The sequence below is a fragment of the Pristis pectinata genome, chromosome 26 (genome assembly GCF_009764475.1).
Source record: "Pristis pectinata isolate sPriPec2 chromosome 26, sPriPec2.1.pri, whole genome shotgun sequence".
NCBI lineage: Eukaryota > Metazoa > Chordata > Chondrichthyes > Rhinopristiformes > Pristidae > Pristis > Pristis pectinata.
Window position 1 is genome coordinate 8,183,115 of NC_067430.1, and position 27,796 is coordinate 8,210,910.

The following is a 27,796-nucleotide window of genomic DNA, read 5'->3' on the forward strand; positions in this document are numbered from 1 at the left end:
TGTCCACTTCCCTCCGTAGATGCTGGTTGACCTGCTGAGTTCCTTCAGTGTCTTGTGTGTTGCTCAAGATCTACCACATTGCTTTGGATCTGGTCACACACAGACTATGGGCAAGGACCGAGCATACCTTTCCCTAAAGGTTTGTGTGAATACCAAAAATTAAATGAATCACTGAACATAGCAAAATAAGCATGTCAAGTAAAAATCTGTAAGAATTCTTCTGAAATTGGAAACAAATAGCATTTCTCTCATCTACTTCATAAAATCATTCAAATAAAAGAGCATTGTGCAAATAGAACGATGTTTTGCAATATAAATTATGAAATAGTTTTGTTGAAATAAAAAGGGACAGCAGCCATCAATTGCCAAATTCCATCCCACCACAAGTGAAGTGCAGTATCACAAACCATAGCCATTTCTGGCATGAGAAATTATGGCAACAACTATGCAAGTTAGCTAAAGGCTGTCAGTGTCAAGAACTCAACAAGAAGGTACAGCAATAGTCACTCTAATCAGTCCCAACCTTCCAGCACCAGCACAGAACAATACTTCACATTATCCCATTTGACCTCATTGAGCAGTTTCACCAATAAGCTTCAAGTGGTCTGAGCAATGTCCACAAACAGTTGCCTAAACACATTGCTCTTGGGATTCTTTTAATCCAGAACAATACTCAGTGAAATTCCACTAACAATCTCACCTATATGTTCAACGTCAAATCTTTTATTTCCTTCCTTCCTGGAAAAAGACACAGACTAATAAACCAGACTGATTTTATTTATTTAAACTGTAAAACAATTTTTCTATAATACTAATCAATAACAAAACATGGAAATATAAAAGGAATAAATTAATACAAATAACATTGTAAAAATCTGTACACAACGCAGATGTTTGTAGTAAACATGCATATTCTCTCTTTAAAAATATATTTTGTAGATTTTTCATGACAAACAAGGGCAAATTGTCTGTGCAGTTTCACAGGCTACAAGCTGCCACAGGAGTTCCTGTATTACCCTGATGCCAGCTGCATGTTGGAAGTGAAATGATTGTACCTTTCAGAAAACCAACACAGGCACAATGTTAAAAATAAAAAATTAAGAACTTGAATATTTTTCTCCACATAAAAATATATTTTTCATAAACATATTTTGGAGTCAACATCTGATTAATTACACGTCAGTTCAGATGATGCCTGTTACTGCTGATGGTGCTGTCAGTTTGGAGACATCCCGTCAATATGGACACCAGCTTTCAGTGTGTATGACATTTATCAATATGAACAGTACCTGACAGTGTGCCAATAGAGACACCACCAGTTAGAGTGTGTCTATCAGTGTGGGCACTGCCTATTAACATAGAGACCACCTGAAGTGTGGGCATTGCTTATTAAAATAGAGCCCACCTGTCACTGTGGGCACTGTTTATTAATTTAGAGTCTACCTTAAGTGTGGGCACTGCTTGTTAATATAGAGACTACCTGTCAGTGTGGGCACTGCCTGTTAATTTGGAGATTGCCTGTCAAATAAGGCTACTGACTGTCAGTGTGGTGCATGACTGTTAATGAGGACTCTACCTGTTAATACAGAGACTGCTTGCTACCCGTCAGTAAGAACAAGTGCACCTGTGGTCACTATTTCTCAGATTTGATACATCTGTCAAATGAACGCTGTCAGTGCAGACATTACGTTTCAGCACAGACATGTCTAACAGAATCACAGGCAGGTTACAGCATGGAAGGAGGACCTTTGGCCCATTGCATCTGTGCTAGCTGTGCTCGACCCACACCCCATGAAAACTACCCAGAGCCCTGCAGATTCTTTCCTTTTTTACTGTCAGTGCAGATACCACCTGTAAGTCTACATTATAAAACCAGAACGAAAGTGTCAGTAGATTTTTTTTTAACAAGCATCGCACATTTCCTATACACTTCACGGTTCCAGGCCATTTGAGCTGTCATTGTTTCAGCAGCACCTCCATAAAGACCTTGTTACAGACTTTACAGTTACAAGTAAGTTCTCATCTTCCCCTGATAACATCGGGTAACTTTCAGCTATCAAATAGCTGATTTCTTTAGATCTTATTTCTTTGGTGTCACTCCAGCTGAAGAGATTGAAGGAGATAAAATGAAAATCTTTGTTGCCATTCTCACTGCCGAGTTCTGTGTTATCAGAATACAGATAAACAAAGATGTTCTCAGGGTATTACATGTGAGGTCTATGCCAGCAAGAATGCTCAGTAGGGACTTAGAGGACTGGTAGGAGCAGCTGTGCAGTGGTCATGGGAAAAGCAGGAGAACTCTATGGGTGAGGGGAAGAGGTTAACGAGAAGCACAATGAGTTGTGGGGAACTAAGGGCCAGAGTTTAGGTGAGAGGACCGGAGGTGGGGACCATTAGGAGCACTTTGTGTAGGGGTTGAAGGGGGTGAGTTGAGGACCCCGAGGAGGACTCCATGAGGAGTGGGGGCAAGAAGGGGGAACATTCTCTGCAAGGACCTTCCTCCACTTAAAGGAGAGAAGGTAAAGTGTTGTTGATTAAGTACCTTCTGCCAGTGGAATTTCCTGGCTTTTATTTGGTCAGCAAGGAAGAAGAGGTTGTATCCGTCCAGCATATTTAACGCAGTCAAATGCTCCCAGTTGATTCACAAAGGACGACACAGATCAGGTAGAAGAAAGAGAATAGTTAACCAACAGAATGTTCTGAAAAGGATTTAAAAAACAGATAAAGGAGAAGCAAAATAAGTAGGGAGCTTCAGAAGAAAGAAGGTGAAGACTCTAATACTGAATAAATTCTAACCGGAAATATTATCACACAAGGACATAAATGAAATTTAACAGTACATCACCTGGGTCGTAGGACCATGAATTTGAATAGGTCAGTGATATAAGACCATGGAGAGATTTGTATTGGATATCAAGAGCTTTAGTTTTGGTTTGATTTGAACTGGTAGCCAATAGGTGTTGAAGGAGGCCACTGCTGCGTGAGAGGGACATTGCAAAAGAGATGAGCAGCTGCACACAGGATGAATTGGAGATTGTCCAGGATGGAGTCTGGGAGACTGGTGAGGGGTCTGCTGGAGCAGGAGAAGTTTGAGTTAATGAAAATAAAGGTACGGCTTTCAGCAGCAGTGGGAATGTGTTCTCCCAATGGTGCATGATATTATGGAAACAGAAGCAAGCATTTATATTTATGAGTGAGGCTTGAATGAAGCTTGTGTACTATCCACAACTAGGACCATATTAGGGGAAGGAGTTACAATTTGGAGTTGGAGTTGGAAACTGAAGTGCGAGTTGAGTGATACAACCCTATGATATAGCAATAATTTTATGCAGTCTGAAGCAGAGTACCAGGCTGACATGCAGCAGGCATTTATACAGGAGTCTAAAATGGAGCAGGAAGTTTTTCTTGTGCAATAGTCACATCTTGTCCGAGAGACTCCATTGACAGTCTGGCACGTGCACGTGAGCTCCAGCAGTGACGATTCTTGAGAGGCTGAGGAAGAGGGTTGTAGCTCTCTTAAAATGGTGTGACTTCTCACACTCCGGTGCATTAGGCATTTAAGTAGATTTTATTGGTATGTTATTTTCACACAATAAGTTTCTTCATTTTTTTCAGCTTGATCATTAATGAAAATCAGGATTTCCTCCTCCCCAGGATTCTGGCTTGGTGCAAACCGTAGGCCTATGTGGTAGGTTTCACCACCTTCAACCTGAAACAAATTATGCATTTGTGAGCTCAGGAACATATCAACTAAAACTTACAACAATAAATCAGAGAACAGGTTTTTGCAGGCAAAACACAGGTTTCATCAATGCTCACCTTTGCTTCACCTACTAGGTTATGACAATATAGAAAATGTCGAGGAGGGTAGTGTAGTTGATGTAGTCTATATAGACTTCAGTAAAGTCTTTGACAAGATGCCACATGGGAAACTGCTTAAAAAGGTAAAAGCTTACAGGATTCGGGGCAATTTGGCAAATTGAAAGCAGAATTGGCTCGGTGATAGGAGGCAGAGGTGATGGTTGAGGGTTGTTTTTGCAATTGGGAGCCTGTGACTAATTGTATTCCCAGGGATCGGTGCTGGGATCCTTGCTGTTTGTTATCTATGTTAAGGTCTGGACACTGGAGTGGCGACGGTGAGGTTTGATGGTGGTCAGGCTGGCTGTTGGAGGTTAATGCAGCTCATCAGGCATCTTACCAGAAATGGTTTGATACCCATAGTGCCCACAAAACACATATTGTGAAGCCTGTTATACATTGTTTAGAACAAATAAAATAGGCCAGTTCTTGAAGAGGAAAGAATTCAAACATAAACTACAGAACCCATATTTCAGCAAGTGAATGACCACTCTAGGGAGTACACTGGCTCGGGAGAGGGTGGAACCAAGCATCACTGGCTCATTCATAGCTAAATTTGACAGATTTCTCTCAGAAAACAATATCTTGGAATAGGTATATATGAGTAATTTGAGACATGACACACTATTGATGAAGTGTATTAGGAACATCAAGCGAACTTTGGGCATGATTTCCAAAGATCTCTACAGCAGGAGTTTTCCTTGCATCATGTCCAGGCCTGTTGTTGTTTAACAACTAAAAGTTGGTCGTCACAATCTGCTAACAACTCTAATATCATCGTCAATGAAAAGAAACAGAATTAACATTTCAGGTCAAAGGCCCTACATCAGAACTGGGAAAATGAAAAGATAACTTGGTTTTAAATTGCAGAATGGTGGGGGTGGGATGAATGAGAAAAAGAGGATTTCTCTAATAGGGTGGGACCAGAGTTCCCATGGTGATGAATGGGTAGAAAGCCATTATGGACATGATGGGCTGATGGCTTCGTCAACAGCTCATTGCCATGGCAACCCTGATCTTACCTCAGTGATATTCCCTTTGTCCTATTTATCCCTCTTTGCAACTTAAAACTAACTCATTTCTCTTTTCACAAATGCTGCCTCATCTGCTGAGCATTTCTAGCAATTTATGTTTTTATTTCAGATTTCTAACATCTGCAGTTTTTTGATCATCATTATGATCACACTCTGCATCCCTCAGAGTGTACAGGGATCTCCTTCTTTTACCTTGTAGTAATTCCATTCCTATATTCCAAATACCATTTAATATTTTATTTTCTGTCATTAGGTCCTCTTCCTACCAGACTATAGAACTTAAGGTTCATAGAACTTAAGGTGGAGTAAAATAGCCAATGCAGCTTTAAAAACGTAGGCAAAGAAATAATTCCTTAAATAATTTTCCATGCTTTCCTGGTGGATTTACTGTTAAATATTTCTACATAACTTTGTAAGAATGAGAAATAGGTTCATAAGCTGAATTACTTGAGGGTCTTACCTGGAAAGAATCTTCTTTGAATTGGAGTAAATCAGGGCGATTGTTTCGCAGGAAGTACACTCGCTTGGTTGGGTAAGGATTGGTGTAACTGATGCGCTTGTTGCTACCTTTCCCTTCCTCGACAGGAATAGAGATCTCAAAAGCCTTGAACAAATGAAAGAAAAATACTAAAACCTGTAGAGGGAAGCCGAGAATATCAGTATGTCAACCTTATTTCTTTTTCTTTATTCTTGTCAATATTCCCTCTTCAACAGGACAATGGGCTTCATTTTTCACCCATCGGCCAAAATGAGGCTCATTATTTCTTACAATTTCCACCAACGCTACCCTTTGGCCCTAATATGATATGGAAAACAAATATAATTGCAGATGCTGGATCCAAAACAAAAAACAGAAGAACTCAGCCGATCAAGCAGCATCTGTGGAAAGAGAAACCAGTCAACATTTCAGGTCCAAGACCCTTCATCAGAACTGAGAAAAAGAGACAAAGCCAGTTAGCTGAGAGAAAGTAAACTCATATGATCTAGGCTGGCTCTTCATTTCCTGACTGACAGAGCATGAGGGCATGGGGACCAATCTTAATAGCACTGACAGTGCCTCAGCTCTGGCCAACAAACTTAGACCAAAGCAGGAGCTGACCCTCACATCTTTCTCTGGAGTCCATCTGCACATCAGTCAGTGCATTTGTCAACTAAGGTATTAGGGCAGTCTAAAAGCTCAATTCTTCTGTGCAAGAAGAAGAGGCTGTAACTTGTGTTGGGCACTAGTCCTAAATGGTCAGTATTGCTCCAGTTGTTTGTTCTATTCAGTCAATTAACTGAATATAGGGTGGGACGTAAAACAGGTGACCCACCATGTTTTGAGATGCAGCCCAAAACTTTTTTGTACCTCTAAGCATTAGGGATTCCTCACTGTGACACGTTTCACCTGAGAGGTAACAGAGGACAACATAGCTCACCAGTATGATTTCAGCACTGGTTCTCCAGAAAGAGTTCAGCTTTAAATTTCAAGTGCAGCAACCCCTAGGGTCAATGCAACCCATTTTAACAGCATTTTTCTGGGGAGGCGCAAGAGATTCTGCAGATGTTGGAATCTGGAACAATACACACAAAATGCTGGAGGAACTCAGCAGGTCAGGCAGCATCTATGGAGGGAAATAAACAGTCAATGTTTTGGGTCGAGACCCTTCATCAGGACTGGGTAGGGTTGCCTTGAGAGGTTGACTTAATGTTGAAGCCCTTCATAGGCAATTGACTTAATGTCCTCACCTCACCAGTGCAAACATATATAAAAACACTTCTGTTGTCCCAGAGGTGACATCCCACCCAACTGCAGCCATTTTCAACCAGGTTTAAACAAAGACCAATTCCCTTTGTTCTGCCACTGACCGTGCCTTGAGTGATAAAGGTCATGGGCTCCGGAATTCCTCTCTGATCGAGCTTTTGATCACCTGTCCTAATGTTTCCTTTGCTGCCCATTACATCCATGCCTGCTCTCAACTAGTTCTATGCACTGCCATGCTCCCTTTTCTCCCACTTATATTTATTTAATTCCCTCTTGAAAATCCACCTTATTATATCTGCAGGGATGTTTTACAATGGTAAAAGTGTTGTTGTTTTATCTATATATCCAACAACATCCATGAAATTAGATTTAAAAACAAATATTACTTGTACAAAATAAGTATCAACATTACTGGGTGAAGGTGGGTCCCCGTGTGCATGACACACACACATACAGGGAGACTGCAGGGCAGGTGTCAATCTGTGTATGATGCTCAATTGATGTTACCTATGCAAGATTTTGCTGTACTACCAGGGCATGTGAATGGTGCTGGCCTTTTGACACTGGAGTAGATATTAACCAGAGGGTTGGGCATTGCCTTTCTACCAGGGCTGCAGCTGGGATGTGAGGTGTCCATATTTTTAAAAGTAGGTTCCTTCTTTAACTTTCCATCTTCTAGTGATCGCCCTCACTCCCTCTCGTTAATGTCCCCCTGGCCTCTCATCTCACTCCCTGGACCTCTACTTGACATTCTTTCTCAGTCATGCCTTCAGTTCTTTCAGTCATCACTTCAGCTGCTCCGCACTCACTCCACCACAAACCCAATCATCTTCTCAGGTGCCCCCCATGCCTAAATCCTGTCCCTTGCACCTTTCTCACCACCCTTATCAAGCTATTCCCCTCAGCCTTGCCTACATTTTCCTCTTCTATCCACCCTTCCATCCCATGATCCTCTCCATACCACTCCCTGCCTTTCCCACCAGCTCCTCCCCTCCAACCTGTTGCCCAATGATCTGTTTCTTCCATGATCTCAGCCTTCCATAATAGTGGGAAGATCGTTGGCAGCAGACTGGCGGAAAGACATTCATACGCGAGTGCATGCGTAAGGTCTATTCCTCCAAGAATAATGCCTGGGGTTTCATATATGTACCCCTGCACAGTGCCTCTTCAACACAAGTGTTCGCACACTGGAGAATTTCTCGGCCAAGGTTTAGTCAGTGTACGAGGGATCAGTGAGCCACTGAAGCAGAGAAGGAATGATGGAGGCACCGCTGGAAGAAGGATAAAATATTCAAGCAGAAGGATGTCAGGAATAACAGTCTAGGAAATGTAGCTGAATGTTCCATAGCTGGGTCAGGATGTAGGGATGGCAGAGTATGATGAGATAAAGAGGATGTATGGAAAATAATGAGTAATTATTGACCACTGTGGTATGAGGAGAAGTGAAAGTTGCCCGAGGCCAAGGGGCTACTGGTGCTGAGGAATTTGCTGGAGCCAAAGGATCTCCTGGAGCTGTAAGAAAATTTTTCATTTAGCAATGTTTCAGAGACAGGAAAACAGAAAAAAAAAATGAGATTGGAGTGACTGGAAATTTGATCAAACTGATTCAAAGGAGAAAAAATTAGGAAAGACGGGAAGTTTAGGGAAGGAATTCCAGAGACTCGGGCACCCAGTTGAAGCTCTCAACTGTGAGAAAAGCTGTGAGGGCCAAGAAAGAGCTAGTGCTGAGGAAAGTGTAGGACTGTGAGAAGTGCTGGAGCATAGGGAGGAGTTGGGGCCATCACAGAAGAGGGTGAGAGAGTGTGCCAATCGGCAGGAAAATCCAAAGCAAGGAATGATGAGCAAGATGAGTTGTTCTCAGTTATAAGGAAGAGTCACAGTAAGCAAAGTGGAATGAGGAAGAGACCAATACTATTTCTTCCTAATAATGATTCAACTGCATAAACTCTTGTTACCTTACAGATGGTGGGTTGTGTACAATTTAAGAATATAAGCCAAGAAGCCACCAGCTGATGGAAATCTACATCCACCACGTTCAGATAGATGCATCTATCTCCTTCCTTCTGAGGCCGGATGCTAATGTGCAGGTCCTTGACCACATGTGGTGGAAGTAGGAAGACATCTGATGGCTTAATCTAGATGATAATAAGAACAATATTAAACAGTGTTTGGTATCTAAATACCAACTTTAAAAGATAGTCACAATGATGAAAGATCCTAAAGATTCTTACACTTGGAGGGGGACAGTTCCAAAGGTGCCGTTTCTCTCCCAACCTCCCAATTCTCAGCTCGACCGATGCTCACCTTGCTCAGCTCAGCCATTTCTCAGCTCATCCAGTTCTCACCCCACTTCCCAACTCACCGCCAATGCTCAGTCCACCAACTCTCAGCTCACCCAGTCCTAGTTTATGCCTGATTCTTAGGTCACCTAATCCCTGCTCCCACAATTCCCAGTTAATTGAGTTCTTTACTAATTATGTAAATAGCAAGTAACTGAAGACTGCCACAAATTCCTTGGCTAATTGCTGAACATGAATTCATCAGTCCAATTCCATGGCAAGTGCGACTCTGTGTTCACGCCTCCTCTCCCTAAAGTTGTGAAGGTAATAACCATTTATACAATTGAATCATTGAAATTTACAGCACAGCAGAAGGCTATTCAGCCCATTATGTCCATGCTGATCAAAAATAGACCTCTGGTTAATCCTACATCCAAGATCTTGGTCTACAGGTTATGTCTCTTCAAGTGCAAAGGGTATTTCAAATACAATGAGAAATTCTGCATCTACCATACTTTCAGGGAGAGAGTTCCAGACCACACCGCTCTTTGAGTATATTATTATTTTCGGCTTCACTTTAATCCTCTACCGAATAAGTTAATTCTATCCTGGTAGTTACTGAATTTACTGCTAAGGGAATAGTTTACCCAGCTCTGGGGCTCTCATATTTTACACATTTCAATTAAATCCTCTCAACCTCTTTTGTTCCAAATATAAGAACCGAGGCCTAGGTAGTCTCTCCTTATAACTGTACTTCTCCAGACCTTGCAGCTTCCTTGAAGATCTCTCCAGGATCCTCTCAAATATATAATAAAGTGATAGTACTTCTTTCACATCATATCATTGAGATAGTTGATATATTTTTTATATATATCAGATATATCCAGCTCATCAAGCCTACACCTGCTCTCAGAACAATCCCTTTCCTTTGTAACCTATTCCCTTTCACATGACCTATTAACACCTCCCCATCCCAGCCCTGATTCTCTTACCACCTTCCCACACAAGGGAAATTTCACAGTAGCCAATTCACTAAGCGATCAGCACGTCCTTGGGAGGTGGGAGGAAAGTGAAGCACTCAGGGGAAACCCACGCAATGGAGCACTCGGGGGAAATCTATTCACTCAGGAGAAGGTGCAAACTGCACACAGTCAGAACTGAATCCAGGTTACTGAACTAACTGCAGTGTATAATAGGTGCAGGAGTGGGGCACCTGGCCCCTCAAGCCTGCTATTCAATATGATCATGGTTGATCTACCTCTGGCCTCAACTTCTCCTCTGTGCCAGATCCCTGTTGTTCTCAATCCCCTGTACCAAGCCTGAACAGATTCTTCTTGTGGTGTGGTGACCAGAACTGTATACCATCTTCTAGCTGTGACCTAAGTAATGGCTTATATGATATCAACATGACCTCCCTGCTCTTCTGTTCTATCCCTCTAAACCTTTCCTATCCATGTACCTGTCCAAGTGTCTTTTAAATTTTGTTAATGTACCTGCCTCAACCACTTCCTCTGGCAGGTCATTGCTATACTGACCACCCTCTGGGTGAAAATGTTGCCCTGAGGTTCCTATTAAATCTCTCCCCTCTCACCTTAAACCTATGCCCTCTAGTTCCTGATTCCCCAATCCTGGGAAAAGGCAAGTATCCTGGATGCTGTCTGAACCAACTTATCTCGCTGGCCTGCTACCTTCAGGGATTTGTGCACAAGCAATCTAACATCTCTCAGCATCTCATTCTCCTGCCATTAACTGTATATTCCCCTGCTGTGTGTGCTCTCCTGAAATCCATTACCTCACACTTCTTTGGATTGAATTCCATTTGCCACTTTTTGATCTGACTTATCTGATAATAAATTTCCAGTTACCTTAAGCTCTTCAGTGTTTGAGGTGTAGGCGGCCACATTTCGGGCAGATTGTGTCCCTCGCAACACCAGTGACAATTGTGTCCGCTGGCCGACCACACAGTTGACATCTATCCGATGGAGTGACTGTACGTAGAACTGCCATATCTGGATTGGCACAGCCAGCCAGGGATCCCTGCAAAGTGTATTAGGAGAAGATTCTTCAACTGTTTACAATTATTTTCAACTTGCTTAGTTGATTAATTTCAGCACAATATACAGAAAACCTTAAAGTCAAGCTAGAGCAAAATAACATCCACTTATACTGTGTCAATATCTAAAATGCAGGAAGAACTCAGCAGATTAGGCAGCATCTATGGAGGGAAGTGGACAGTCGACATTTTGGATCGAGACCCTTCATCTGGACTGAGTGCCTCCTGAGTTCCACCAGAGTTTTGTGCATTGCTCCAGATTCTAGCATACGCAGTCTCTTGTGTTTCCATCATGCCAAAATCTAGTCTCCTAGTAAAGGTTTTGAGGAGACCACTTTTGAAGTACCTGGTGTTAGCATGGCCTTGGTTTCTTATTTGTGCTGCTAGTACACAGGACATTTTGCTACCACGTGATAGTGGGGAGTATTGCTCCATATCTTTCAGCATGTCTGATTATCATCAGGCTGCAGAACAGGGAAATAAAAAGAGAAACCACCGGAGATACTCAGCAGGTTATTCAGCATCTGTGAACAGCAAAACAGAATTATAGTTTCAGGTCAATGACCCTGTATTAGAACCCATTAACTCAGATCCCTTCTCCATAGAGGCTGGCTCACTGGTTTTGTATGTTTTATATTTCAGATTTCCAGTATTTGCAGTCTTTTTGCTTTTCAGTTACAGAACAGAGGTCCTAGAAGAATTTTCTGTCAATTATCCTGCATTCACCATTTCACTTCTCACAGATTGATGCAAAATGTGGTATCAAAATTCTCCCTTCCTGGGCTAGGAAAGAGAAAAGTTCCCAAAAGGAGACCTGCAACTGTCGACAGAAGAGTTTGTTACTCAAAGTCTTGGGTTTCTGTCCTGCACACCAAACAGCGGGAATATAAGAATTCATGGATTCAAATTACAGGCCATCCCTGGGTAACGAACAAGTTCCATTTTTACAGATGTTCCTAAGTCAACGTGTCCATAAGTCAGAAAATACACAAAAATCACTTGATATGGTAACCATACCTCCACTGTATTTACATAAGGGCATCAAAAGCACATAAGACCAATAAGAAAGAACAATTACTAAAAATGAAGAGAGGAAACTAGTTCTGCTGTTCATAGGAACAAACGTATGTATGTACATCGGACTTCTGAATTTAATAATATTATGGTAGCTCATTCATATGTAGGGAGTGTCCATAAGTTGGGCATTCTTAACCCAGGGATGGCCTGTATATATGTGTGTACTTGGTTCAAAATCAGTTCTATATCACCACAGATCAGTTAGGAAGTCAATTGCAAAGATTAGAAATCTGACCCTGTTGCTATAGTGGGGTCTGGCTACATAGCAGTAGAGTGAGATGGTACCTAATTTCACGCTTGAATGGGTTCAGTGGTGGTTACTCACATGTAAATCATGAGAAAGAACTTCTTGATCTCTGGAGAAGGTCCACATGCCACTTTCAAGAAAAGATCTTGGGGCTCATTGGGAGCCTGCAAAAGAAACAAAGTTGAGACAGTCCATACTAAATTGACACAGCTTTCCTGCAGGAATTATTTATAATATATTGGGGATGACTTCTGGGAGTAACTTTACTCCGAGGTGGACAGGATGGGGTCATGAGCTGAATTGCCAGTTTCACTGACGTCAAAGGAAGTGACTGCTGGGAGAGGAGTACCAGGGCAGCCACTTAGCAAGTGAATGGTCTGCCAGGTTCTGAGTTACTGTGATCTGTGATAAGAAAATATTTATTAGTCACATGTACATTGAAACACACAATGAAATACATCTTTTGCATAGTGTGTTCTGCGGGCAGCCACAAGTGTCGCCACACTTCCGGTGCCAACATAGCATGCCCACAACTTCCTAACAAAAGGCAGGAAGCTATACACCAATTCACTTAACATCCATTGTTGGCAAATGTTAGAGTCAATAAACAAAAAGGAAATAACTAATCATTTAGGAAAGTTTAATATAATGAAACCAAGTCAACGTGGTTTTATGAAAGGTAAATTGTTTGACAAATTTGCTTAAGTTCTTTGAGGATGTAACAGGGAATAGAAGGGAACCTTCTGGTGAAATGTACTTAGATTTCCAAAAGGCCTTTGATAGCTTACCATACAAGAGACTGGTGCATAAATTAAGAACTCGTGGCATTAGAGAAAGCATGTTAGCATGGACTGTGAACTGGTTATCACATAGAAAGAGTTGAAGTAAATGAACAGATCCCAAAGAAAGACCTTGGTTAAAAAAAACTTAAGTCACTAGCACTGAAATTATTGAAATCATTCACAGATATTTTAAAAAACAAAAATTCAGAATAGTTTATTGAGTTTACTCCATTGAGAGCCTATATTTTAGGAAACAGCAACTTCTTGTCCTGACCATGGGGATAAATCAAACAATCTCACAGTATCTCTACTTCCCTCAATTCATCCATAGAATTATGTGGAATATTATAGCAAATAAATAGTCCATTCAGTCTAACCGATCTGCATCAATATTTCTACTGAACATAAGGTACCATCCATCCTCTATATTTAGGCTAGGGTATACTGTTTGTAATAGGTTTATCCCTGTAAAGATATTGTTCGTCTTCTGGGTATCCTTGATACAACCTTCATACAGTTAGCACAAAATGAATAAAGATACCACCATTAATGCAGACCAGCAAGTTATAATCCTCTTTCCCCCTAAGGCTGACAAGGTGGGAGATAAAATCAACTTTCTCCAATTAACGTTTAGCACCCCAAGGGACTGCCTAAGAAAGAAAAAGCCAGTCTTTAGGAGAACTGGTAGCAATCAGTAGGTCTCCGTGGAAAGGTAGAGGCCTTATAAATACAGAGAACAAGGGCAAGAAAATCATCATGACGCTTTAATACACACTGGTTCAACCACAACTGGAGTACTATGTCCAATGCTGCTCATCATACCATAGAAAAACATGAAAGCTTTGAAGAGAGTGCAGAAGAGATTTGCCAAAATGATTGCAGGGATAAGTGATTTCACTTACATGGAAAGACTGGAGAAGCTGAGGTTGTTCTTATAACAGAGGTAGTTGCGAGGAGATCTGATATAGCCATTTAAAATCATGAGAATAGAAAGAGTAGATAGAGAGAAACTTTTCTTATTGTTGGAGGGAACAAGAACTTGGGGACACAAAATGAAAGAGATTGGTCGAAGAACCAAAAATGAGGAAACATTATTTTCAGAGTGCAGTGGAACGACTGCTGGAGTCATTGTGGCTGCAAGTTCAACTATAGCAGTCAAAAAGGAGCTGGATAAATTTCTGAAAAGAAAGAATTTGCAGGCCCATCGGGAGGGATGGGTGAATGAGATTAGCAGGATTGAAGAGAGCCACCAGGGACTTGACGGGCCAAAAAAACCTCCATCCATGCTGTAACCATTCTGGGATCCGATCTGTAGACTCATAGAACAGTACAGCACAGAACAGGCCCTTCGGCCCACAATGTTGTGCCGACATAGCTAATCCCTCCTACCTACAGAATGTCCATATCCCTCCATTTTCCTCTCATTCATGTGCCCATCCAAGCCCCTCTTAAAAACCCCCAGTGAATTTGCCTCCACCGCCCTATCAGGCAACACATTCCAGGCATCCACCACTCTCTGAGTAAAAAACTTACCTCTCACATCCGTTCTGAACCTACCCCCTCTCACCTTAAATGCATGCCCTCTGGTATTGGATCACTCAATAATGGGAAAAAGATATTGCTTGACTCATACAGCATGGAAACAGGCCATTCAGCCCATCACATCTACACCAACCAGTGGGCACCCATCCGTATTAATGCCATCCTCCAGCACTTGGTCCTTAACCTTCTAAGCCTAGGCGATTCAAATGCTTGTCTAGACACTTCTTAAATGCTGTCAGCAACTCTGCTTCCACCAGTCTATTTTAGAAGCCAATAAGTGACCTCCTTGGCACCATCTAATAAAGAGAAATAGGAGTCACCACTGTTCAGTAGTTAACATTAATGATCCAAGTAGTGTGCTAGATACAGAAATAAATATTCATGTTTTAATGCAACACACACAAAATGCTGGAGGAACTCAGCAGGTCAGGCAGCATCCATGGAGAGATTTTGGGTCGAGACCCTTCATCAGGACTGGAAAGGAAGAGGGCAGAAGCCAGAATAAGGTGGTCAGGGGAGGGGGAGGAGCACATGCAGGCAGGTGATAGTGAGTTCAGGTGAGAGGGAGAAGGTAGGAGGGTGGGGGAGAGATGTAAGAAGCTGAGAGGTGGTAGGTAGAAGAGGCAAAGGGCTGAAGAAGAAGGAATCTGCTAGGAGAGGGCAGTGGACCATGGAATAAAGGGAAGGAGGTGGGGAATAGATGGGCAGGTCATAAGGGTGGGGGAAGGGATGGGCTGGTCATGAGGGCAGGGAAGGGGGAAGAGAAGGGGGGAGGGGGGCCACAGGAGTGGAGGAAGACAAAGCAGAGGGAGAAAGAAAAGGGAGAAGAGGGGAGGAGTTACCGGAAGGTGGAGAAATTGATGTTGAGGCTGTCAGGTTGGAGACTCCCAAGGCGGAATATGAGGTGTTGTTCCTCCAACCTGCGTCTGGCCTCAATGTGGCAGTGGAGGAGGCCGTGGACAGACATGTCAGTATGGGAGTGGGATGTGGAATTTAAGTGGATGGCCACCGGGAGATCCTCGCTTTTGCGGCGGACAGAGCGGAGGTTCTCGACGAAGCGGTCACCCAATCTGCGTTGGGTCTCACCGATATAGAGGAGGCCGCACCGGGAACACCGGATGCAACGAATGACACCATGTTTTAATGGTTAATCCATCCAGCTGGATAATTATCAGCACTCAAAGTAATTAATAACTGGGTCCAACCCCATGAAAGGACTTCCTTATATATTACTTTATTTTGCTCAAGGTTGCAACAGAATCTCCTACAAATTATAGCTTTAGAAGTCAGCTGAAGTGTTTGCCTCTTTCATCATTCATTATAAATTTATCACTGACAGCCATCCTCTCTTAATCCTCCTGTCACAGAATGATCCAGTGTTCTCTGCAGAACGTGAAGGTTGCATTATCATCTTCAGTGGGAAAAACTGAAGATGTGAAAGCACCTAAGATAGTTGCAAACAGTGCGCATCCATTATCTCATCTGATAATGTGAATATGACAGCCCAGAATTTGGGGCCAGCTGCCTGCCAGGCACACTTGTTGCTGACCTTAGAAAAGTGATTAGAACTTGCGCTGTTCCTGCAGCAGATATTTTTGAAGGAAAGCCAGCTACACCACATCTCCTTAGCTAGCTGTCAAAGCTGTAAAATATAACAAATGTTTCTAACACTCAGAGCAATTCAAGCCTTGGCCTAGAGCACAAAATCTGGATTTACACTCCAGTACAGGACGGGAGCCATTTGGGTGAGACATAATACTGAGGCCACGTCTGCCCTCAGGCACAAAAGCAACTGAACCTAAAGCACTATACAAAAACCAGTGGAGCTTGTTATGGAGTTCAGGTCAGTTCTCGTCATTGAACCAATACCTAAATCAGGTTATCAAGTAATTATCACATTGCTTGTTGTTACAGCTAACTGTGTGTATTGCCGTCACTGCAAAACTGAGGTAATGGTTTGTAAAGGAATTTGGGGCATCCCAATGCAATGAAATATGATTTCTAAATACAATTCTCTCTTCTTACTTTATTTATAAAACTTAAAAGAAAAGCCATTCAGAAGATGTACGAGGAAGCTTGACCAATTTAAAAGGTATCATGATTGCTTAAAACTGTTTAAGTCTAACTGCTGGGTTAGCTTTAGTAAAATTGCAAGGCCAGGCAAGTTTTGCTGAACCTTTGAAGGGGAAGCAGAGAGAAAAGAAACGGGAGGAAAACAGTTACCTTTTTAAACCATGAGAAAGAGGAATAAAGGAAAGTTACACACACCTGCTGGTAACAGCAAGAGGGTTATATAAACTGCCATTTTAAAATGATTGTTCTTTCCTGGTGATAGAACTGGAACTATGCAAAGACATGAAGAAAATATTAACTTTGCAAACACACAAAGGAGGAGTAGTTGGACTAATGACGAAGGGTGGATGTATTTCCTTAACATCAATCAAACTAAATATTTAGAAAACCTTTCAGTGGTAGTTCATTTTACTTCTCATGTCTAAATGAGTAAAGAGAAGTTTTTTTTAAATTACATAATTCATCACGTATTTTCACTTTATAGATCAGCATGTTCAATCTTTCCTGAGAAGTACAACCTTTCAGGTATCATCTTAGTATGTTTTTTTCTTTAATTCCAGCACTACATTTATATCTGAAAATCAAATATATTGTTTTATTGTTTAAAAATAAATTGTTTTATTAGATTGACAACAGTACTGTCCATAGTACTCCTTGCAGTGTAATCAATGTGCTGTACAAGTTTGTCTGCTTTTCAGTTCTCTTTCTAAAAATGCACGCTCTTTGCACTGTATTTTCTTTCAGTAGCTTTATTGAATATTAAATTTAATAATTTGTGTTATCTGAACCATGGTTTTACATGCCATCATGGAGTAAACATAAAATGGAGCCAAGTTTTTGTGGGCATTAGAATTTGCAGAGGGTCCAAAATCCCTCCCTACTGATGAAGTCAAAGACTTTATAAGATTGAAAAAAACATATATTGTGAACGGTGCTGAAATCTGTGTTTTTCTTGGAAGTGTCATACGGTGAAGACTATGTCTGTTATGCCTCCACATGGACAGAAGTCACACCACCGTTCAAGAGCAAATCTTCAGCTACTGGGGAGAGGCAGTTGAGAAGAAAACCTGTGATGACTTTCCCTACAGCAGACAGCATGGAGACCCCTTTGTAGATGCCACAGTCAGACCTGTCACCTTTATTGAAGATGGTCACAATTCTAGCACATCTGAGGCCCTCTGGTATATCCTCATCTTCAGAATCAGAATTATTATCACTGACATGTTGTGAACTTTGTTGTTTTGCAGCAGCAGTACAGTGCATGACATAAAAATTAATGCAAGTTATAAATAAATAGTGCAAAAGAGGAATAACGAGGTAGTGTTTATTGGTTCATGGACCATTCAGAAATCTGATGGTAGAGGGGAAGTGTGGGTCTTCAGGCTCCTGTACCTTCTCCCCAATGGTAGTAATGAGAAGAGGGCATGTCCCAGATGGTGAGGGTCCTTAATGATGGATGCCGCCTTCTCGAGGCACTGCCTCTTGAAGATGTCCTCGACGGTGGGGAGGATTGTACCTGTGATGGAGCTGGCTGGACAATTAAATTGTGCATTCGTCACTCTTCATTGATGAGTTTTAGAACATGAGCTGGGATAGAGCTTGCTACAGATGCCTTGATGTTTTTGAGTTGGGATATGGCCTTTTCAGCTTCGTCGGTAAGGAGTGGCAACAAGACAGGACTTAATATATTACTATGGGACAGAATCTAGGGTGCTCAGTTCAAGGAAACAGTAAGGGTTAAAGTTTTTTAAGCACTCTTTCCAACATGCCTCTCGGTGCCTGATACATTTACTCTGTTCTTCGCTCTCAGTGAGTTGTGCCCTTGGCTAATTGGGCTGTAGATGGCCTTTATAGCAGGTCTTCACAGAGCCAACCTCAATGAAGACTCGAGTTAAACAAGGCTGCAACATTGCCCCAATTCTTTTCTCAACTTTTCACACCCAATATTGCATCTCACCTCCAACAAACTTCTTGGAGGGGGGGTGGGGGGGGGGTGGAGATAATTTTCAGAAGTAATGGGAAACTGTTCGACGACTACACTCCAGAACCCAGGTCATCTAAACCACCCCAGCTTGAAGCCCTAATTACACTCATTTGGCTAAATTGAGCAGGACACATCACTTACATTGACAGCACTGGACCCCTGAACCAAACACTCAATTCAGAGTTCTGTCATGTGAACAGATTACCAGGCAGACAGAGCAAACTATCCAAGAAATGCAACAAATCCCTGGCCCATGACCACTCCAAGTCAAGCAATCAGGATGGCATTAAGAACCCTGAGTCCAGGCATCAGGAACACACAGAAGACTTGCATAAGCAGGAGAAGGAGTGCACCATCTTGCAAACTACCCACCCACCCACATTGTCTGTCATCTCCTGCTCCACTTGTGGAGAGTTTGTGGTTCCCACATTAGCCACCTTAGAATCTGCAAAACCAAAGTGGAGCCAAGTTATCCTCAACCCTTAAGGAATGCCTATGAAGAAGAGTATCTATACCCTCCCAATCCCCTTATTCCTCCACTTATAAAACACTTACTTTCCAAGTAAGATCTACGTACATTTCTCTATATTAAAGATCATTTGCCAAAAACACAATAACTCTGCAAGTTTACACAAACATTCTGTGAGTTTACATGACCACTCTGCAAGTACAATTATGTCTTCCTGTATTTTGTCAGTGTTATGCTTTGCTTTAACTGTACCTGATTCAGTGCCATCCTCCAATTTTGACAGTTGTTTTCCATTCCCGAATGCCAATTATTTATTAAATAGTAAACAATGGTTCCAGCAATGCATCTTGCAAGCAATTTTAAAAAGACTGAGCTTTACAAAAAGCACAGCATTTTCGTATGACCTTTTTCAAGTGCTGATATCATGATACAGCACACTGGTGGTGAGGTACTTTACCCACACTCAAAATCAACCTTTCTTCCCTCATTCCTCCTTTCCCCATTGCAGCTCTCCTCTCACCCTCCCCAGCTCCCTTTCCTCATTACCCATGCTCCATCATTGTTCCCATGTCATCCTCTCCCCCACCTATCATTTATACACAGTGAATTCCCTGTCACATACATCACATCTCCTCAGTGACTGTCAGGCGTTTCTCTGCACAAATGGCCCTAAGATGCCAAAAGCATTCAAATATTAGAGCTGCTAACCTGAGTAAGACAAGAACATACCATTTTCTTTGCTTCACAAATGACGTTTAAATCGCTGCAGCGGACATGGATTTGAAACTCAGCAAGTGACGTCTGCACTGTCATACCTGGAAAATTTCAAATGACACTCACAAATAGCACTGTAGGAACTAAAACAACAACACAAATCTTGTCATCTCATTAACAAAAGATGCAATTTACATGTATAGAATAAATGACTGCAGGATGTGAGATTTTGGGGAAAACAATTTGGACAGTGAAGCTATGTTGCTAACAGTTTTGACGACCATTTGGCTGGCAAAGGCATTGTCCATTGTGAAACTGCTCCACTGCTGGATGTAGAAGAAAATGTCCTTTTCTCACCATCCACCCCCCCGCCCCCAGAATCAACCTACAAATTGTCTCAGCATCATCCTATATCTCAAATGTTGAGAGTAAATATATTGTGAAGTATGAAACTGAGTCATAAAAATCAAAAGTTTTGTTTCATTGCTGTGTGTTCAGTTAGTTGGTTCTTTCAATTGACATTTTATTGCTAAAGAATCCTAGTTCAACTTTTATAGTGTGAACACAATATGCAAATATAATCAATAAATTATCTACTTTAATCTCCTTTGTTTTTTTTTTCCGGCAATGGCAACTTAGACACAAAACTGAGATAGATTGGGCAACATTACTTAAGGGGTTGACAGTAGATTGACAATGGCATATACTTAAAGAATGTATGGATGCACTGCAACAATTGTTCATTCCTGTCAGGCACAAGAATAAAACAGCAGCAAACCTTGGGACTGGGAACGGTTTACAACTCAGCAGAGGAGAACCGTAGGAGTAATTAAGAGGAAAATAGAGTATAAGAGTAAGATTGCAGGGAACATAAAAATTGACTGTAAAAGCTTTGACAGATATGTGAAGAGAAATCGTCAGTGAAGATAAATGTAGGATCTTTACAAGGGTATTCATAACCAGGAACAGAGAAATGGCAGAACAACTGAACAAATACTATGATTCTGTCCTCACAAAGGAAAACACAAATGATCTTCCAGAAATATTAGGGAACCTACAGTGAGGGAGGAACTGAAGGAAATCCATATTAGTGGGGAAATGGTGCAGGGACATTGATGGGGATGAAGGCTGATAAATCCCCAGGGCCCAATAGTCTACATCCCAGAGAACTTAATGAAGTGGCCAAGAAATAGAGGATGCATTGGTGGTCAGAGCAGCTAATGTAACTCCACTGTCTGAAAAAGAAGGTAAAAATAAAACATGGAATTATTGAACTGACATTGGTTGTACAGGAAATGCTAGAATCTACTATTAAGGGTGTAATAGGGTGAAACAGGAGAGCATCTGGAAAATATTGACAAGACTAGTCAAAGCCAGCTTGGATAAATATTCAGAAATTTTTTGAGGATATAACTAGTCGAGTGGATGGGTAAGAACCAGAGGATTTGTTGTATTTGGACTTTCAGAAGGCTTTTGCCAAGCTTCTACATAAGAAATTAGTATGAAAAATTAAAGAATATGGGATTGGCATAGAAAACTGGCTGGCAGAGAGGAAACAAAGTGTGGGAATAAACAAGTCCCTTTCTAAGTGGCAGATGGTGACTTGTGGAATACCACAGGTTTTAACTATTCACAATGCATATTAATGATTTAGATGATGGATCTAAATGTAATATTTCCATGTTTGCAGATGACACAAAATGAGTGGGAGTGGGAGCTGTGAGGAGGATGCAGAGAGACTTTAGGGTGATTTGGACAGGTTGTGAGAGTGGCAGATACTGTATAATGTGGATAAATGTGAGGTTATCCACTTTGTTGGCAATAACAGGAAGGCAGATTAGTATCTGAATGACGAGAGACTAGAAAAGGGGGAGGTGCCATGGGCATTGGTACCCTTGTACAACAGTCACTGGAGGTAAGCATGCTGTGCAGCATGTGGTCAAGGAGGCATGGATATGTTAGCCTTCACAGCAAGAGGATTTTATTACTGGAGCAGAGACATCTTACAGCAATTATAAAATCGTGCAACTGCCACTGTGAGATCACAACTCAAGTATTGTGTGTCTTATCTGACACTTATCCTCCTTATCTGAGGAAAGATGTTCTTGCTTTGGAGGGAGTGCAACAATGGCCCACCACACTGAGTACTGGGGTAGCAGGCCTGTGGTGTAAAGAAATTGGGATGTTTGGGCTTCTACAGTACTTCTACAGGTACATAAAAAGATAAAGACTAGCAAGGGCAAATGTGGGTTTTTACCGACAAAGATTGAATTTTCAATGGGGAGTAAAGAACTGGCACACAAATTAATCAAATAATTTGTGTGTGTATTCATGGAGGGGACACAAAAAGCTTTCCAAACATACAAGATAACCAAGGATCCATTGTAAATAAGGAAAATAAATAAACATCAGTAAAGAAATCCTAAAAGTTAATGTTTGGAAACTGATAAATCCAAAGAAGATGATGTTCTATATCCAGAGTTTTGAAAGAAGTGGCAATGGACATAATGATGCTCTGATTATAGTTCTCCAGAGTTCTATAGATTCTGGATTATTTTCTGCATTTAAGAAAGGAGGGAGAGAAGAAACAGGGAGCCACCAATCTGTTAGCCTGACACTGGTAGTTGGAAAAATGCTAGAAACTATTATAAGAAATCACAAAGCAAGTCACGAGAGTTTAGAAGGTACCTTATTGAAAGTTATAAAATCCTGATGAGACAGGACAGGCATGATGCAGGAAGAATGGTCTAGATGGTGGGGAAGTTCCGAACCAGTAGTCACAGCTTAAGGATATGAGGTAAACCATTTAGGACTGAGACAAGGAAATATTTCTTCCCCTCAAAGAGTGGTGAACTTGTAAAATTCCCAGTTGGATATAGTTCCAATGGCTGAAGAAGTCAAAGGATATGTAATGAAAGCAGAAATAGGATACTGAATTTGGATGTTAAGCCATGATTATATTAAATGGCAGAGCAGACTTGAAAAGGCAAATGGCCTACTCCTCCTAATTTCTAATTTTCTATGACTGGCATTTGACCTCCTGTGTGCAGACCAAGAAGCTGAAGACACAGTGAACAACAGGGAAGATAGAGTTTTGATTATCAGATCTCTCTCCTACTCAGTTCTATTTAACCCATGTAACTGAAAGAAGCTATAAAAAGCTGTTCAATTTACAAGAGCAATCGGTCATAAAATGAACTGTTTCAAATGATGATATTGTTTGGTTTAACAAGTTAAATAGGGGCAGTTAAAGAAGTGCTGGCTGTATTTTGCGAGGTGGAATGTACATGCGATGAATTTCTAGATCAGCGTTTTGAGAAGCCAATGTGAGAACAGGCTACGTTAAGTTTTGTACAGTGCATGCGTTAATTAATAATTTTGCTCTCAGCCCAAGGTGACAATGGCCATAACAGGATAGAAGTTTATACAAAGTGATGTCATTCAATAAGGATTTTCAATCTATACAAATGAAACTACGAAGCAATGAGAGGCAAACTGACTGTGGTAAACTAGTAAAATATTTTGAAGAGTATGGGAAAGGAGAGGCAATAGCTGGCATTTAAAGAAATAACATGCGACTTAGAACAAAAATACATTATTTTAAGGGTCAAGGACACAACTGTGTCCAAGGTGGTGAAACTATGGATCACAGGAGAAATTAAAGCTAGTATTAAATCGAAGAGAAAAGGTTTTTTTTAAAGTTGCCCAATATTGAAGTCAGCTAGAAGGTTGGGAGTGGTTTAGGATTCAGCAAAAAATTGATGAAGAAATGGATAAAGAAAGGCAAACAGAATATGAGCATAATGGAGCAAGAAATATAAAAGCAGACTATAAGCACTTCTATAGCTACATTCAAAGATAAAGCCTAGCAAGGGCAACTGTCGGTTTTTTACCAACAGAGATTGGAGGATTTGCAATGGGGAGCAAGGAACTGGCAGAGAAATGAAACAAATAATTTGTGTTTCTCTTCATGGAAAAGGATACAAAAAACTTCCCAAACATACTAGAGAACCAAAAACATGAGCTTTTCCACTTTAGTAGAAAAAACAAAAACATTAAGTTTTTTTTTGTTACATGTGAGACCTTGGGAAATGTTGCTGTTCAAAGGGACCTGGTGTCCTTGTACATAACTCACTGAAAGCAAACATAGATGTGCAGCAGACATTTGGGAAGGCATATGATATTTTTGATTTTATTGAAGAGGATTTGAGTACAAGAGTGAGGATGCCTTATTACAATTATACACAATAATGGTCTGGTGAGATGACTGCTGGAGTATTGTGTAAAATTTTGGTCTCTGTGCCAAAAGGAGGATATAATTGCAACAGAGGAAATGTAGTGAAGAGTCACTGGACTAGTTTCTGGGATGGCAAGTCTGATATATGAGAACTCATTGAGAAGGCTTCACCTCTATTCTTTAGAGTTTAGAAGAGGGATAACTTCATTGAAATTTACAAAATATTTTGAGGATCAATAGTGGAGATGCAGGGAGGATGGTTCCTCAGGCTAAGGAGTCTAGATCTGTGAGTTGGTCAGTTCGGATTGAAATGAGAAGAAACTTCTGCCCCCAGAGAGCGGTGAATCCTTGAGTTCTTCATGCTGGAGCTGTGTGGAGACTCAATCACTGACTCTGTTCAAACAGATATTGATAGATAATTGGACATTGGAGGAATCAAGGGACATGGGGTAGGGTAAAAAAAAACAGGGTTTGAGGTAGAACACTAACCACAATCCTCTTGAAGAATAAGCCAAGCTCACGGGGTCAAATATCCTCCTCCTGCTCTGATTTCTTATGCTCTTATGTTCTTAATGCAAAACATTGACTCTATTTCTCTCCCCACTGATGTTGCTTGACCTGCTGAGTGTTTCAGTACTTTTGGTTTCAAGTTTCCAGCTTTTGCAGTTTTTTGCTCCAAGTTAATTTACATTTGTCTAGAAACCTGGTTAGACCACACAGGGTACAATTCTGGTCTCCGTATTACAAAAAGGAAAGAAAATATAGATAAATTACAAATATAATTCATCTGAATGAAAATAGTACTGAGAGGTTATTACCATCAAGAATTAAATGAACAGACCTGGACTCTGAACTTTAGAAAATTGAAGGCTGAAGAATGACCTAATAAATATTTAAAAGTTATGAAGAGGTTTGATGGGGTAATAAATAGAAAATATTTCTAGCATGAGGAAGTACTAAACTGGCAGTCGTAAGTACAAGATAATTGCTTCCAAATCCAGCAAAGAAAAATCAGTCAAAACACCTTCTATTCAATGTGTGGTTTGGATTTAAAAATTGGACTAAATAATGCAAAGTGCACAGATGCATGCTATTAATGGAGTGGTAGTTAAGTACTTGAAGGAGAAAGGAATGGAAAATATGTTGATTGAGTTAGATGGTTTTATGTCTAAGGAAGCGCTTGTGGAGCATAAATATTATCACAGAATAGCTGGGCTGAATGGCCTATTTCTGTTCTGTAAATTCCACTGTTGAAGGCTACTTCAAGTGCCAAATCCAGTGACCTGTGTTGAGTCATCACATTGACTCTAAACTGCTGGTTGGGTGATTAGGGAATTGTGCCTGTTTTCCTTATACATGGACCATATTGTTAAACATGAACTAAAGCTCCCCCTCATTCACTGTGAGATCACTGCAAACTAGGAAAGAATGCTGAAAGGTTGGAAATTCAATGCATAGCCAGCCACCTAGAAATCACAATGACCGCCTATGTTCTTGGCCCTGCCAACTTATTCAACACAGGCTTTGCTGGCAGTTAGGAAAAATAAATGGTACTGTGGAGAAGGGAAAAATGTATATGCGACCACATGGGACTAAACTTATTCTACATCATTTAGTCAACATCATTGCACGAATGGGGATTTTATTTTAATATTAAGGAAGCAGCATTTTAATACATCCAATGAAAAATATATAGAAGTAAATAGAAGCGGTACATTATCAGAGTCAAATAAAACGATACCTTTCAGAACATGCAGTGGAGGGAGGCGGATAGATTTCTTCAGAAATGTCAGCTCGGGATGGTAAAAGCGGAATGTCTGATCAATTACATATGGCTGAGCTGCAACATTCACATGTAGGATGGCAATTGGCTTCTGATTTTCGATTTTAAAATAAACCTGAAATAAAATTACAGGTAACTACAATACAATTATTTTTAAAATTTAAGAAAATACAATGAACCTCAAACAACGCAAAAGTACAATTGGAGATTTGTTGATCAGAACAAAATCCACCAGTGTGTTTCCTTTTTAAAATCCTTCTTATGCTGCTTACAGAAGTAAAATGTACAAATTCCAGCAATTTATTATTCATCACAGCTTCGTTCAGGTAAGACCACTACTGCCAATGAGTTAAAAAGCTCACTCACACACAGGGGTAATTAATATTCCAAAAAGGGCAGTGAATAATATTCGTCTCTCTATCAACACTACCGAACATATTCATTGAACATTCATTGCATTGTTTGTTGGTAGATCCTGCTATGCACAAACTGACTGGGATATTTGCTTGTATAGAAACAGTACCACACTCAAAACTATAACTTGATTTCAATGTGTTGGGAGGTAATTCTCTGGGATATCCTAAGTGATTTAATTTATCATATATTAGTAACAATGAATTTAGTTGACCAAATAAATAATATTGTAACTATATTTACAATTTACAAGGAGGTTGTATATCAGTGGTTGTAATCATTATACCAAATATAATATTTATTATACTTTTATAATTGACAGGATCTTTGATCTGTTATATTTCTTCTTCCCGAGGCAGCTCGCTATGCCCTTTTGACTCCTCACGTCCTACCATCCAGGATCCCAAATATTCCCTCCAGGAGAATAGATGATTTACTTGTCTCTTCTTCAATTTAGTTTACCATTATTACTATTCATGATATGGTTTCTTCTACACTGGGGAGACCAAATACACATCAAGTGATTGCTTTGCAATCAGCTCAATTGATTCCACAAAATTTGATCCTGAGCTTCTGGTCAACTGACACTTTAAATCTCTGTCTTACTCAGATCTTTGCTTCATAAACTATTCCACAAAGGCTTAAAGCAAGATGAAGGAACAGCATCTTTTGATGAGATACTTCAAACACTACTGGACATAACAATTTCAGGAAATGCTTATGCTGTCCTCAATACTCCTCCAGACCAAGTGTTTTACATTCAGCCCCAAAATGTAAGCATTACTGGTTGGGCAGGCATCAGTTGCCGATCTTTAACAGCACTTAAAAGTGTGATAGTGAGACTCAACTAAAAAGCTGTTAAAATCCTGTTAGTTTGGTCGCTCCAAGATTTTGAACTTGTGTTGAAGATTAAACTATTTATTTTTAGGTCGGCATGGTGTGCGACTTGGAGGGGAATCTACAGGCGGTGATATCTTTTTGCACCTGTAAACGTTCTCTTTCTAAACAATGAAGGTCATAGGTTTGGGAACTGCTGGTGAAGAAACAACACAAACTGCTAGGCTCCATCCTGTAGATGGTACACAACAACCAAATCTTTTAACTTGCAGGATTATTCACTGCATCATTTAATCTCTCATACATTATGACCTTATGACTCTGACATTCACAGGTCTTCCCTTTTGTTCTTTCCACATTCCCTACATGTCAAAATGTTTCCAATTTCAATGAAGGGTCATTTACCTGAAATATTAGCTCTGTTTCTCTTCCATAGATGCTGCCAAACCTGCTGAATATTTCCAGAATTCACTTTTGTATTTCAGCATTTTGCTTTTGTAGCAATGATTATAATATCTAATACTGTGGTGAACTTCATCTTTTTGAAACTCTACATTGTTGGGGAGGTGTTGGTATATAGAATTTACATAGAAAGCAGATCTTATTCATGTTGGGACTAACATGTGTGACAAAAGTAGGACGGGCACAGGGTTGTTGGGATGTAGAAGA

The 27,796-nt window shown here is 40.6% G+C and overlaps 1 protein-coding gene across 1 annotated transcript in view; it reads right to left on the reverse strand.

Annotated features, from left to right (window-relative positions):
• Nucleotides 1–783: 783 nt before the first annotated feature.
• nphp4 (nephronophthisis 4) overlaps nt 784–27,796 on the reverse strand; it is a 285,812-nt gene continuing 258,799 nt past the window's right edge. The window contains exons 22-28 of the mRNA XM_052039598.1: nt 25,835–25,991; nt 19,872–19,957; nt 12,371–12,456; nt 10,781–10,952; nt 8,592–8,771; nt 5,353–5,496; nt 784–3,709 (exon numbers count right to left, since the gene is read on the reverse strand). Coding sequence (XP_051895558.1) covers nt 3,569–3,709; nt 5,353–5,496; nt 8,592–8,771; nt 10,781–10,952; nt 12,371–12,456; nt 19,872–19,957; nt 25,835–25,991 — 966 coding nt within the window. The 3' untranslated portion in view covers nt 784–3,568. The remainder of the gene's footprint in view (nt 3,710–5,352; nt 5,497–8,591; nt 8,772–10,780; nt 10,953–12,370; nt 12,457–19,871; nt 19,958–25,834; nt 25,992–27,796) is intronic.